Source organism: Chiloscyllium punctatum, chromosome 1 (assembly GCF_047496795.1).
Source record: "Chiloscyllium punctatum isolate Juve2018m chromosome 1, sChiPun1.3, whole genome shotgun sequence".
Lineage (NCBI taxonomy): Eukaryota > Metazoa > Chordata > Chondrichthyes > Orectolobiformes > Hemiscylliidae > Chiloscyllium > Chiloscyllium punctatum.
Window position 1 is genome coordinate 112,164,541 of NC_092739.1, and position 14,515 is coordinate 112,179,055.

Genomic DNA, 14,515 nt, shown 5'->3' on the forward strand with positions numbered 1-14,515 from the left:
CCCATAAATTTACCAACACACTTTAACAACAACTAATTAACCTAATGGATCTATCAGATACCATCAACAAAACTAATGTCATTTACAGAATACCATGCAAGAACTGTAAAAAAACACTACATCAGACAAACTAGCAGGAAACTTGCCACCAGGATACATGAACACCAACTGGCTACCAAATGACACGACCCAGTATTACCAGCTTCCATACATACAGACAAAGAAGGGCACCCACTTTGACTGGGACAACACACACATCCTAGGACAGATGAAACAAAGACATGCACAAGAATTCTTACAGGCATGGCATTCTAACCAGAACTCCATCCATAAAGACATTGATTTAGATCCTATCCACATTCCCTTGAAAAAAAAACACCGGAAATGACATCACCCATCTAAAAAATCCAAGACCTATAAATAGAGAGGCAGGACATACCACCAAGTGTTTCACCAGAGACTCTTGTTGATGATGTTACCTAGTATGGTGATGATACATTTGAAAACAAATCTTCCAGCTCATTGAGCTAGCTTACATACTTATCATCAACCTGAGCTACAAATCTTCCCAAAAATCACAAACTGCCATCTTGTTTTAAGTGCATTCTCTTTAGGCTGCTTTTACCAGTTGCTCAACTATCTTTCACAGATAGAAAGAATGCGAAATAGAAAAAAGGCCATTTAGGTATCTGCATTAGCAGAATAAACTAGCCCTCCATTCTACTCCTGCTTTCCAGCAGGTCTGTAGACTTGCAGGTTACAGCAAGTTGAGATCTGGATTCCACTTAAACATTTAAGTGGATTTCTGCACCCCGCCCCTCTACCAAGTTGGCCACTTAATTCCAGTGAGATAAAACAATGACTGCAGACGCTGGAAACCAGATTCTGGATTAGTGGTGCTGGAAGAGCATGGCACTTAATTCCAAATCCCAGTTAAAGTGGTGAGAAAGATTTTCCTCATGTCCCATCTAATCCTTCTAACCAATAACCTTAAAACTGTAGTTTCTGCTAATTGACCTTGTCCCCTAGGCCAATGGTCTTCTTTGTCCACTCTAAATCCCCCAACTATTAACATTCTGGGAGTTACCATTAATCAGAAACTTGACTGAATTTATCACATAAATACAGTGGCTAAAAGAAAAGATCAGAAGCTAGGAATACTGAAGTGAGTAACTCACCTCCTAACTCCTCAAAGTATGTCTACCTTCTACAAGGCAGAAGTCAGGAGTGTGATGGAATACTCCCCACTTGCCTGGATGAGTGCAGCCCTAACAAGACTCAAGTAGCTTGATACCATTGAGGACAAAGCAGCCCGCTTGATTGGCACCACATCCACAAGCATCCACTCCCTCCACCATTGATGCTCATTAGCAACAACTATTTACTCACCTCCCACTCTTTAAAATTTCTTACATTACAACAATGTACTATTTACAAGATAATCCTCAGTAAATCCTCAGACAACATCTTCCAATCCCACAATTTTCATCTAGAAAGACAAGGGCAGCAGATATATGGCAATGCCACCACCTTCAAGTTCCCCTCCAAGCCACTCGCCATCCTGACTTGGAAATATATCACTATTCCTTCACTGTGTGTCAAAATCCTGGAATTCCCTCCCTAATGGCATTGTGGGTCAACCCACAGCAGGTGTATATAGCACATAGAACATAGAAAAATACAGCGCAGTACAGGCCCTTTGGCCCTCGATGTTGCGCCGATCCAAGCCCACCTAACCTACACTAGCCCACTATCCTCCATATGCCTATCCAATGCCCGCTTAAATGCCCATAAAGAGGGAGAGTCCACCACTGCTACTGGCAGGGAATTCCATGAACTCACGACTCGCTGAGTAAAGAATCTACCCCTAACATCTGTCCTATACCTACCACCCCTTAATTTAAAGCTATGCCCCCTTGTAATAGCTGACTCCATACTTGGAAAAAGGTTCTCATGGTCAACCCTATCTAAACCCCTAATCATCTTGTACACCTCTATCAAGTCACCCCTAAACCTTCTTTTCTCCAATGAAAACAGCCCCAGGTGCCTCAGCCTTTCCTCATACGATCTTCCTACCATACCAGGCAACATCCTGGTAAACCTCTTCTGCACCCGTTCCAGTGCCTCCACATCCTTCCTATAGTATGGCGACCAAAACTGCACACAATATTCCAGATGCGGCCGCACCAGAATCTTATACAACTCAACATGACCTCAGGACTCCGGAACTCAATTCCTCTACCAATAAAAGCCAGTACGCCATATGCCTTCTTCACCGCACTATTTACCTGGGTGGCAACTTTCAGAGATCTGTGTACATGGACACCAAGATCCCTCTGCACATCCACACTACCAAGTAAAGACCATTAACCCAGTACCCCAGTTCAAGAAGGCAGCTCACCACCACCTTCTCAAGGGCAACTGGGGACCTGTAATAAATGCTGGCCAAGCCAGAAACACCCACATCCCACAAATGAATAAATCAATTTTAAAAAGCCCTCATTATTTTGTAAAGCAATTAAAACATACCTCAATCTCCTTTGTTCTAAGGAAAACAATCCTAGCTGGCCAATATTTCCAATTTTCAACAGCTGGTAGCATTCTTGTAAATCTCCTCTGTACTTTCTCTACAGAAATGATGTCCTTCCTGTAGTGTGGTGACCATAACACTATACTAAACTCCAGCCATCACCTAACCAGTTAAAGCATTAATTTCTAAAGCCAAAATTTGTATTCTAGATATTTTGAACAACAGTTACAATGAGTCCTTCACAAGATTAAAGTCGCAAAGTGTTAACTGAAAGTCAGGTGTACCTTCCTCTGAAATCTGTCTTCAAAACAGAATTATTAATAGCAAACAACTATTCAAATGCTTAGAGAAAGTCCATGTAATGTGGTCTTGCTTGTGATTTTGTAGGTGGCTATCATAAAATTGCGTTAACAACAATAACAGGAAATACCTGCTCATTTGCTCAAGTCTGACCAGTTTGCAAAAGCACTCCCAAGAAAAAAATGGTGTGAGCTTGAGAAAGCTAATAGCAAAATAATTGGAACCTATTTTTGATACGTATAGTAGCAATGTTTGACCAGTTTATTTAGGTCAATTCATTAATTCAGATTTTTAAAAAAAGAATATATAAACACCATTAATATTACAACTTTGGAATAACAGCATAAATTCCTAAAAAAATAAGCAATTCCCATCTGTTTTCAACAAACTTCCTATAAAAATGGACTTAAGTTTGTTATCAATTATTACAAGCAGAGTCTACAACCAAGTGACAATTAGGTTGCTCAAGCTAACCAAGCTGCAATTATTTAAAGCATACCCTGCTAAAATTGCCCCGATATGTGCGATAAACCACTCTGGAGAGTTGAATCCCAGGATGCCAACTCCATGGAAACGTTGGAGACCTAGCTGTAAATATAAAGCAGAAATTTACTCACCTCCCGCTCTTTAAAATTTCTTACATTACAACAGTGTCTACACTTAAAAAGAACTGCTTGGTTGTAATGAGCTTTAGACCATCCCAAGGTTTGAACAGAACTATATAAATATATGTATTTCTGTTTATGTTAAAATTCTATAATAATCTATTTGACGTCATGTTTATGGAAACCAGTCAAGATTATAACTTTATTTTTAAAACAAATTCCAAGAATAACAGATTGCTGATTTAATCAGAATCTATCTTATCAGGAAACAAATGGAGACTAAAATAGAAGATCCTTGCATTTTACCTTTTTGTTCTGTTAAAACAAAAGGTTCTTTTTTATTGTGGGATGTGGGTGCTGCTGGCTGGCCAGCACTTATTGCCTGTCCTTAATTGACCTTGAGAAAGTGGTGGTGAGCTGCTTTCTTCAACCGCTGCAGTTCACCTGCTGTGGGTTCACCCACAATGCCCTTAGGAAGGGAATTCAGGACTTTGACCCAGCGATAGTGAAGGAACTGTGATATATTTCCAAGTCTGGATGGCGAGCAGCTTGGAGGGGAACTTGAAGATGGTGGTGTTCTCATATGTGTGCTTTATGCTATTTTATACATAGAACAATAAATTGGGAGAAACAGGAGGTACTTGCCTTAAGGAAGCTTTTTGCTGCTTTTCTACATTCTTTGTAATACTGAGAATAAGTTAGTGTTTCCCAGTGATTTCTCAGAGAGAAACCAAGAGCTATACGGTTACCATAACTTGCCACTGACTGATTAAACATTTGGTCAACAGTTAGAGGTGACTCAGCAGCATTCTCCTCCATTCGGAGCTGAACTGCACCATCCCGCGATGTGGTCCATAGCATAGTTGCAGGAGCCAGTTTAATAGGATACTGTTTTGGACCTGGAGTAAGCAAAGGAGGATACATAAACAATAGACTCTTGCAGAGATGCAGTATTTCACTTTACAGGTTTTAAGAAGATTATGTTTTCCATTCAACTAAACCCAAATAGATAACAGACTACTTAAGATTAATTTCTTTTACATATTTTAGATTACCTGTCGAAGGTACTCTATTGTCTAATACATAAGCAGGGGTGGATAATGAGATAAATGTAAGCCAAACCCAAAAATTGGAGTGTTTAATGATATTCAATAAACTTAGATTTGAAAATTGACATACTATGCTGCACGTTAGATTAGAGAAAATAACTCAAGATGAAAATGAGGAACAGAAAGCTTAGAATCATAGAATCACTAATGTGTGGAAACCCATTGAGTTTGCACCAACCCTCCAAACAGGTTCCTGGACCCAGACCCCCTACACTATGCATTTACAATGGTTAATACATCTGGACTACATCTCACCTGGACACCATGGGGCAATTTACCATGGCCAATCCACCTAACCTGCATGTCTTTGGAATGTGGGAGGAAATCTGAGCTTCAGTTGGAAATGTGCAAAGAAGGGGAGAGTTTGCTATGCAAACTCCATACAGTTACCCAAGGCTGGAAGTGAATCCTGGTGCTGTGAGGCAGCAGTGCTAACTACTCAGTCACCATGCTGCTGCAGCAGTATAGAACATAGAAAAGTACAGCACAGAACAGGCCCTTTCGCCCATGATGTTGTGCGTCATATGACATGAAATTACAACATCAGCAAAGAAGGGAATGAAATTAAATGGTAGGAGGCTACTGCAAAAACAAAATCATCTCTCATTCTTTTGCCAAATTTCCTTGTATCTTCAACCTTAAATTCAAGGTTTTTTTTTACACAGAAGGTGGCAAGTACCTGGAATGCATTGCCAGAGGTGGCGAAAGACGTAGATACAATAGAAACATTCAAGAGGTATCTTGACAGATACATGAGTAGCGGGGAAATAGAGGGATACAACTGTGGAGAGGCAAAAGGTTTTTACCTTAGAAATACATCATGTGGCAGAGCAAACTTGGTGGGCCGAACGGCCTGTTCCTAACCTGTATTGTTCTTTGTGATGACTGACCAGGATTCATAAATGTAAACCACAGCTTTGTTTTATGTACAGTGGACAGAATATTCTGCATTTAGTCCTGGATGAATTGTAGGTCTGCTTGTGGCCTTTACACAGGCTCTTTCCCATAGCCAAAACCCAATTGAGTTTGAATTTATTGTTTTGCCAACATCGAACCAATGAGATGATCTGATGTTGGGGATAAATAAAGACAGGCAGTTTGAAAATCAGACAGAGAAACTGCCATCGAGAGAGACCCAATATATTGAAACACTCTGTATCAAAGGTACCTTTTCATATGAAACATCTTTACAGTAAAATGATGATGAGCCAGGGAGCTCTTCTGCTGGAAGAAGAAAGACACTGAAGATGACAGCCCTTGTGTAGTTTTGAAATTAAGTTGATGTAATTTTAATAAGCATATTATTGTAACAGTATATTATTACAGAGTTGGAGGCAGGTAATTAGCAGTTAAGAGAAAGGTGGGTGCTTAGAGTTGTGAATTGTTGTTGTTTAATGTTCACTTTTAGAGTTAAAGAATAAATTGATGTTATTTTCTTTAAATAGTAGATTTTGGGGAGGTCTCTGTCACTCATGTTTTAACAGGTGAGGAGGCGAGGTGAGCTTTTCTGGGTGTTTGGTTTAATTATCAGAGGGGGTTTACCACTGTGTCATAACAAAAGGAAAAAAGACAAAAGCCCACAGCATTGGAGGGGAGATCTGGAAAAGCTATTTCCTTGTTTCTCACAGTTACCTGGAGGCTACTGGACCTGGGTTTGCCCAAGCAGATAGAAAGCCGCCTCTCTAATAGATGTGGATGGAAGTAATCTAGAAAGTTAGTGGCAGATCTGCTTTCTCTCCAGAGAATTTACTGTATCAAATGGATCCAGATCCTCAGTGTGTGGCACTGCACTCTCAGGTCAAGAGTGTGGTGCTGGAAAAGCACAACAGGTCAGGCAGCATCCAAGGAGCAGGAGAGTCAACATTTCGGACGAAAGCCCTTCATCAGGAATCAGGAACACACTCAATTGTCAGGTCATATTGACTTTCCCAGCATTCTCTTGCACAGAACTACTCAGAACAACACACTTCACAGCTCCATTTAATCTTCTTTACATAGGCACAGCCTCACGTTCTGATCCAAACACTTACCCTCAACCTGCCATTTCTCGCAATCATCCCTTTAAGTCACCCTCCACAAGGTGCATCCTCTCCACACAAGATATTACAAATGCTCACATCTCTCAATTTTATTTCGTTAAGTGCTTCAAGAGGTTAGTCAAGGCTCACATCTAGTCTCTCAGCCTGCCTCAATCCCTGCAATTTGTCAACCCGTGGAACAGGTCCACCATTTCGCTAGCCCTACACTCACGTCTAGAATATCTGGATAACAAGGATACCTACATAAACTAAATAGCGGGGGGGGGAGGGGACAAACTGGAAGTTTAAGAAGGAAATTGAAGGGAAAGTTCGAACAAGAGAAGTCAAGAAAGACAACGGTATCAATGAAGCAGAAAACTCAAAAAGGGATCATGCCGTAAGGTTGAGTGAAATAGGAGTTAATGGGAAGGGTGAGGGCAGTAACAAATTAAAAATACTATACATGAATGCACGAAGTATTAGAAATAAGATGGATGAGCTTGAGGCTCTTTTGGAAATTGGCAGCTACGATATTATGGGGATAACTGAGACGTGGCTTCAAGTAGACAGGGCCTGGGAAATGAATATTCAAGGCTACACGTGCTATCGTAAGGACAGACTGACGGGCAGAGGAGGTGGGGTGGCCTTGTTGGTAAGGGATGATATTCAGTTCCTTGCGCGGGGGGACCTAGAATCAGGGGATGTAGAGTCAGTATGGATAGAGCCGAGAAATTCTAAGGATAGAAAGACCCTCTTGGGAGTTATATACAGGCCCCCAAACAGTAGTCTGGATGTAGGGTGTAAGTTGAATAAGGAGCTGAAATTGGCCTGTCGCAAAGGTGTTACTACAGTTGTTATGGGGGATTTCAACATGCAGGTAGACTGGGAGAATCAGGATGGTATTGGACCTCAAGAAAGGGACTTTGTGGAGTGCCTCCGAGATAGATTCTTAGAGCAGCTGGTGCTGGAGCCTACCAGGGAGAAGGCAATTCTGGATCTGGTATTGTGCAACGAACCAGAATTGATCAGGGACCTCGAAGTGAAGGAGCCATTAGGAGGTAGTGACCATAATACAATAAGCTTCAATCTGTCATTTGAAAGGGAGAGGGTACAATCGGTAGTGACAATATTTCAGTTAAATAAAGGGAACTATGGAGCTGTGAGGGAGGAGCTGGCCAAAGTTCAATGGTGCAATACCTTAGCAGGGATGACAGTGAAGGAACAATGGCAGATATTTCTGGGTATAATGCAGAAGTTGCAAGATCAGTTCATTCCAAAAAGGAAGAAAGATCCTAGGAGGAGGCAGGGGTGGCCGTGGCTGACGAGGGAAGTTAAGAAACATATAAACTCAAAAGAGAAAAAGTATAACATAGCAAAGATAAGTGGGAAAACGGAGGACTGGGAAGCTTTTAAAGAACAATGGAGGATTACTAAGAAGGAAATACACAGAGAAAAAATGAGGTACGAAGGTAAACTGGCCAAAAATATAAAGGAGGACAGTAAAAGCTTTTTTAGGTATGTGAAAGGCAAAAAAATGGTTAAGACTAAAATTGGGCCCTTGAAGACGAACAGGGGAATATATTACGGGAACAAAGAAATGGCAGAAGAGTTGAATTGGTACTTCAGATCTGTGTTCACTGGGGAAGACACAAGCAATCTCCCAGAGGTAACAGTGGCTGAAGGACCTGAACTGAAGGGAATTTATATTTGCCAGGCATTGGTGTTGGAGAGACTGTTAGGTCTGAAAGCTGATAAGTCCCCGGGGCCTGATGGTCTACATCCCAGGGTACTGAAGGAGGTGGCTCGAGAAATCGTGGATGCGTTGGTGATTATTTTCCAGAGTTCGATAGATTCAGGATCAGTTCCTGCGGATTGGAGGTTGGCTAATATTGTACCACTCTTTAAGAAAGGAACGAGAGAGAAAGCAGGAAATTATAGACCAGTTAGTCTATAATTAGCAGTAACAGGATAGGTCAGAGTCAGCATGGATTTCTGAAGGGGAAATCATGCTTGACTAATCTTCTGGAATTTTTTGAGGATGTAACTCTGAAGATGGACAAGGGAGATCCAGTGGATGTAGTGTACCTGGACTTTCAGAAAGCCTTTGATGAAGTCCCACATAGGAGATTAAAGTGAGCAAAATTAGGGCGCATGGTATTGGGGGCAAAGTACTGACTTGGGTTGAAAATTAGTTGGCTGACAGGAAACAAAGAGTAGTGATAAACGGCTCCATTTCGGAATGGCAGGCGGTGACCAGTGGGGTACCGCAGGGATCAGTGCTGGGACCACAGCTTTTTACAATATATATTAATGATATAGAAGATGGTATTAATAGTAACATTAGCAAATTTGCTGATGATACAAAGCTGGGTGGCAGGGTGAAATGTGAGGACGATGTTAGGAAATTACAGGGTTAGGTGTAACCTGGACAGGTTAGGTGAGTGGACAGATGCATGGCAGATGCAGTTTAATGTGGATAAATGTATGGTTATCCACTTTGGTGGCAAGAACAGGAAGGCAGATTACTACCTAAATGGAGTCAAATTAGGTAAAGGGGCAGTACAGAGAGATCTGGGTGTTCGTGTACACCATTCAATGAAGGCAAGCATGCAGGTACAGCAAGTAGTGAAGAAAGCTAATAGCATGCTGGCCTTCATAACAAGGGATTGGGTATAGAAGCAAAGAAGTTCTTCTGCAGCTGGACAGGACCCTGGTAAGACCGCACCTAGAATATTGTGTGCAGTTCTGGTCTCCAAATTTGAGGAAAGACATTCTGGCTATTGAGGGAGTGCAGCGTAGGTTCAGTAGGTCAATTCCTGGAATGGCAGGACTATCTAATGTTGAAAGACTGGAGCGGCTGGGCTTGTATACCCTTGAGTTTAGAAGACTGAGAGGGGATCTGATTGAGACGTATAAGATTATTAAAGGATTGGACACTCTGGAGGCAGGAAACATGTTTCCGCTGATGGGTGAGTCCCGAACTAGAGGAGAAACCTTAAAAATAAGGGGTAGGGCATTTAGGACAGAGATGAGGAGAAACCTCTTCACCCAGAGAGTGGTGGGTGTGTGGAATGCTCTGCCCCAGAAGGCAGTGGAGGCCCAGTCTCTGGATTCGTTAAAGAAAGAGTTGGATAGAGCTCTCAAGGATAATGGAATCAAGGGTTATGGAGATAAGGCAGGAACAGGATACTGATTGAGGATGATCAGCCATGATCATAATGAATGGTGGTGCAGGCTCGAAGGGCAGAATGGCCTACTCCTGCACCTATTATCTATTATCAGGCTTCTACTTACTGACTACGGCTCCACTTCAACACAATAATCCCAACCAAATTAATCTCCAAACTCCAAGATGTAGGTCTCTGCTCCACCATTTGCAACTGGATCTTCGACTCTGACTCTCAGATCACAACCAGTGAAGATACACAACATCACCTCCTCCATGACAATCCTCCACACCAGCGCCCCACAAGGATACTTACTCAGTTCCTTATTGTACTCCCTGTACATTTATAACTGTGCGGCCAAATCTTGTCTGAACTCCATTTACACAGTCACTCATGACACACTGTTGTAGGCCAGATATCAAACAATGATGAGACAGAATACAGGGCTTGGTGATGTGGTATAAAGATAACAATCGCTCCCTCAACATCAGCAAAATGAAAGAATTGATCATTTACCACAGAAGGCAAGGAGAAGGACACCCCCCCCCCCCCCACCCCCACCACCCCCCATCTACATCACTGGAGTGGAGGTGGAGATGCTTGACAGTGTCAAGTTCCTCGGAGTGACGATCACCATCAATTTGTTCTGGACCACCCACATAGATGTGATGGTCAAGAAGGCATAATAATATCTCTTCTTCCTCAGGAAGCTAAGGAAATTTGGCATACCCATAAGAATTCTCACCAATATTTACTGATGCACCACAGAAAGCATTCTATCTAGATGCATCACAGATTGGGCAACTGCTCTGCCCAAGACAGTAAGAAACTACAAGAAGTTGTGAACACAGCCCAGACCATCACGCAAGCCAACATTCCTTGCATTAACTCTGCCTACAGTTCTCGTTGCCATAGAGAGGCAGCCAACATCTAAGACTCCTCTTTCCCTATTATAATCTCTTCTAACCTCTTTAGTCAGGCAGAAGATACAAAAATTCAAACTCACATACCAACAGGTACAAGAACATCTTCTTCGCCACTGTTCCTAGACTTCTGAATGGACCTCTCAAGTTTCAAATCTAATGTAGATTTTGCTTTGTGCACCTTCTTTGCAGCCAAACTTTGTATTCCTTGCTCTGTTCAATCACCCTATGACCTTTGTATGTTATGATCTGCCTGTACTATATGGAAAATAAGGCTTTTCACTGGACATAGGTACATGTAACAACAACAATAATAATAATCAAATCAAAGAGTGTGGAATCATGCAACCTCAAGAAATCCATGACAGTTGTCCCTAATTAATCCACATTTGACATTGTGGTTATTAACCAGCAGCCCCTTGCCTAACCATACCTAGAGCACTTCTTTCTAAGAGATCAAAGCCATCCCAACTCCTCAGTTTTGCTGAAGAACTCTTTCAGCCGTGCTGTCATCTCAGTGACCTTGGGTGGGATACAGAAAAGTAAGGAAACATCAGAAAACAAGAAGGTAGCAGGGTGATGTTGGGATTCCAATTTCATGAATTTAACTCCTGTATGAACACAAATTAATGTACAAGCATTTGCCTGAAAGATTATCCCCCACCAACATGCCACCAAAGCCATAGAGTCCATGCAACTTTTCAAACCACTTTATCAACCTGTCTTGCTACCTTCAAAAGACATATGTGTGCAGCCCAAAGTCTGTACATTACTCAGTCACCTTAACATATTACAACATAATTTATACTGCTTCTCCTCAGTTCTCACTTCAAAATACATCACTTCAGACTTCTCTGCATTAAACATCAACTGTTGTGTGTCTGCAAAGTCTACCAGTGAAGTTTAGCAGTACTGCATTCACCCTTTAGTATACTACCAAGCTTTGCAATTGCTCACATATTCATGTCCATGCAATTAATACATCAAGAACCATATTTATGTTGCCAATCGCAGGAGACACCATCGTACATTTTCTTCTAGTCTTAAGGTGACAATTCATGGCTTGCTCTGCCTTTCATACCCTCCCATAAAGTAGCTTAAATTAAAGTATATTATTGCACAAAGGGTGATGTGCAATAATAAGATCGCCAGTTAGAACTAAATCATTACGGGCAGTATCTTCCAAGTTCCTGATGATTTGGGCTAAGGTAAAAAATTTGAGAAAATTGATGGAAATATTGAGGAAGACCATTCTTAACAACAATGCCAAAAGATATTTTTAATCAAGACAAGATTCTAGCTAGGGAGCATCAGTGTAGCCTATTATTATGCAGTTATCACCACTCTTTTTACGACTTATTCATTAGTATGCAGTCTCCCATCTTACCAACTGTTAGATAGATACTAGATGCCAGAAGCTTCCAAGAAAATCTTAGCAGATACCTGGTAAACTATAGTTCCTCACTTACTTTTACAGACGTCCACCTTGGACACCCATCTGTTGACACTCCATAAATAGCATCTGCATGCACCCCACATCTATGGACATTAGCATCGCATCATTATGGCCCTTTTCTGATTTATTTAAAATACAATTCTGCACTTTAATGCTGCACTTTGGCCTGTATAAGGCTGCTACAAGGACAGTTTGCGGGCAGAGACAAGTACCCAGCTCATCAAGTGGTTGAGGAGATTTTTCAGGATTCCTCTCAGTGTTCACTAATTCTGTGCCTACTTCAAATGCTCATATACTCCTACCTTACATTGCTTTAAGCAATTTACCTCTCAGCTCCAGTCCAAAGGCTCAAACTACTTCAGTCAAATTGCCTTTTAGCAAAGGCACACAGTCAGGCCAGAACAGGACCTGGCTCTCTGGATTTATAGTCTAATGATATCCCCATTAGGCATTGCCCTCCCATTGCATGTGCAAAGAGTGTTCAGTTTTGAGGGAACTATTTGCAATGAATGCAGTTGAGAAAGTGTTCACCAAGCTGATTGCTGGCATGAAACCTTGCTTCATGAGGAAAGGTTGTGCAGGTTGACCGTTAGGAGAATGATGCCTCTGATATTAACGCCTCAGCACAAGATGAAGTATAACCAAGAGCTCCATTAACTGAAATGCATAGCTAAACCAAACCAATATAGTCTCAGAGGTTATCGTTTTGAGCTAACTGTACAAATAAGCCCCTTTGAGCATCAGCAGCAACTACAAGTCACTCTGCTTTAACACAACAGTTGTGTTCTGCTGCAACCTCACACTATAGAAAAATAGAAGATCTCTAATAGAAAATCGCTATACCCATCCGGTAGAAAGTTTGCATTATCCAAACAAGATCTACACTTCGTCAATCATGTTATAGTAAATTTGTGCTGACGAAACGCGCGTTATAGCAGAATGACATGTACTAACAGTGATAGAACACAAAAAGGCCATTCAGCAGGCTGAACCTATGCCATATTTTGATAGAGCTTTACAATTAGGGCTAAGTCCTACCCTTTATCCACAGCCCAGCAAATCTCTCCTGCCAAGAGTTTATCCAGTCCTGTTTTGAAAGGTATTACAAAATCTGTGTCACCAATTTATGCATTCTAGATTATTACATAGCACAGCATTAAAAAAATTCATGTTACCTCTGCTTCTTTTGCTAATTACATAAATGTTTTATTCTTTGGTTACTAATTCTTCTTCCACAGCATTGTAGCAGTTTTCCCTTATCAACTTTTAGCAAGACTTTACAAAATTTTGTACATTATCTATTGAATCTTCCGTTAACCTACAGTTTTCTCTGCTTAGAGTAGATCAATACCATTTTCTGTATTGTCGCCATTGAAGTGGACTGTATTCATTGCTCTGAGTTTCATGAATGCTGCAGACAATGGAAGAAAACTGAGAAAACACCCAGGATTCCATTCTAAGTGCCACTATCCCTTGTGAAAATAAAGTGGAGAACACTAGTTCAAAATAGAGTTAGGAAAAGCAATATTGACCTCTTTTCAGTATGGATATTGACTGATTCACTAAAATATAAGATGCCATGATTGGTCATAGAGTTTGTAGCTTTAATTTGACCAGAAAAACACAGTGCAGCCACTGCAGAGTGGACTGCGATCATCGAACATGGAACTGTATAGTACAGGAATAGATCCTTCAGCCCACAATATTGTGTTAAACATTGTGCCAAATTAAACCAACCCCTTCTGCCTGCCCTTGGTCCATATCCCTCACTTCCTTGCATATTCATGTGCTTAGCTAAAAAGGCCCTTAAACACCCCTATTGTATCAGCCTCCATTACCACCCCAGCAACAGATTCCACACTCCTACCACTCTGTGTAAAAACTTGCCCCTCACATCTCCTTTGAACTTTCCCCGTCTCAACTTAAATGCACACCCCTAGTTTTAGACATTTCAACTCTGGGAAAAATATTCTGACCATTAACCTTATCTACGCAACTCATAATTTCATAGATTTCTAGTAAGTTGCCCCTCAGCCTCCACCACTCCAAAGAAAACAACCCAAGTTTTTTCTAGCCTCCCCTGACAGTCCATACGCGGTAATCCAGGCAGCATCCTGGTAAACTTCTTCTGCATGCTCTCCAAAGCCTCCATATCCTTCCAGTGATGTGGCGACCAGAATTGAACACAGTACTCTAAACTTAATAACCCACCCACCTCCATTTTAATCCAAGCCAAATAGCAGAGGTTGCAGTACAGAACTCTGCAGAGCACCACTATTCATGGACCTCCAGCCTGAAAAACATCCTTTTACCACTATCCTCTGCCTTCTCAGGTAAGCGAATCCTGAATCCATGAATCCATTTGGATCCTATGCGTCTTAATCTTCTGGATGAGTCTACCATGAGG

The 14,515-nt window shown here is 41.4% G+C and overlaps 1 protein-coding gene across 1 annotated transcript in view; it reads right to left on the reverse strand.

Annotated features, from left to right (window-relative positions):
- LOC140478761 (long-chain-fatty-acid--CoA ligase ACSBG2-like) overlaps positions 1 to 14,515 on the reverse strand; it is a 111,433-nt gene that overhangs the window by 78,746 nt on the left and 18,172 nt on the right. The window contains exons 3-4 of the mRNA XM_072572110.1: positions 4,077 to 4,334; positions 3,330 to 3,414 (exon numbers count right to left, since the gene is read on the reverse strand). Coding sequence (XP_072428211.1) covers positions 3,330 to 3,414; positions 4,077 to 4,334 — 343 coding nt within the window. The remainder of the gene's footprint in view (positions 1 to 3,329; positions 3,415 to 4,076; positions 4,335 to 14,515) is intronic.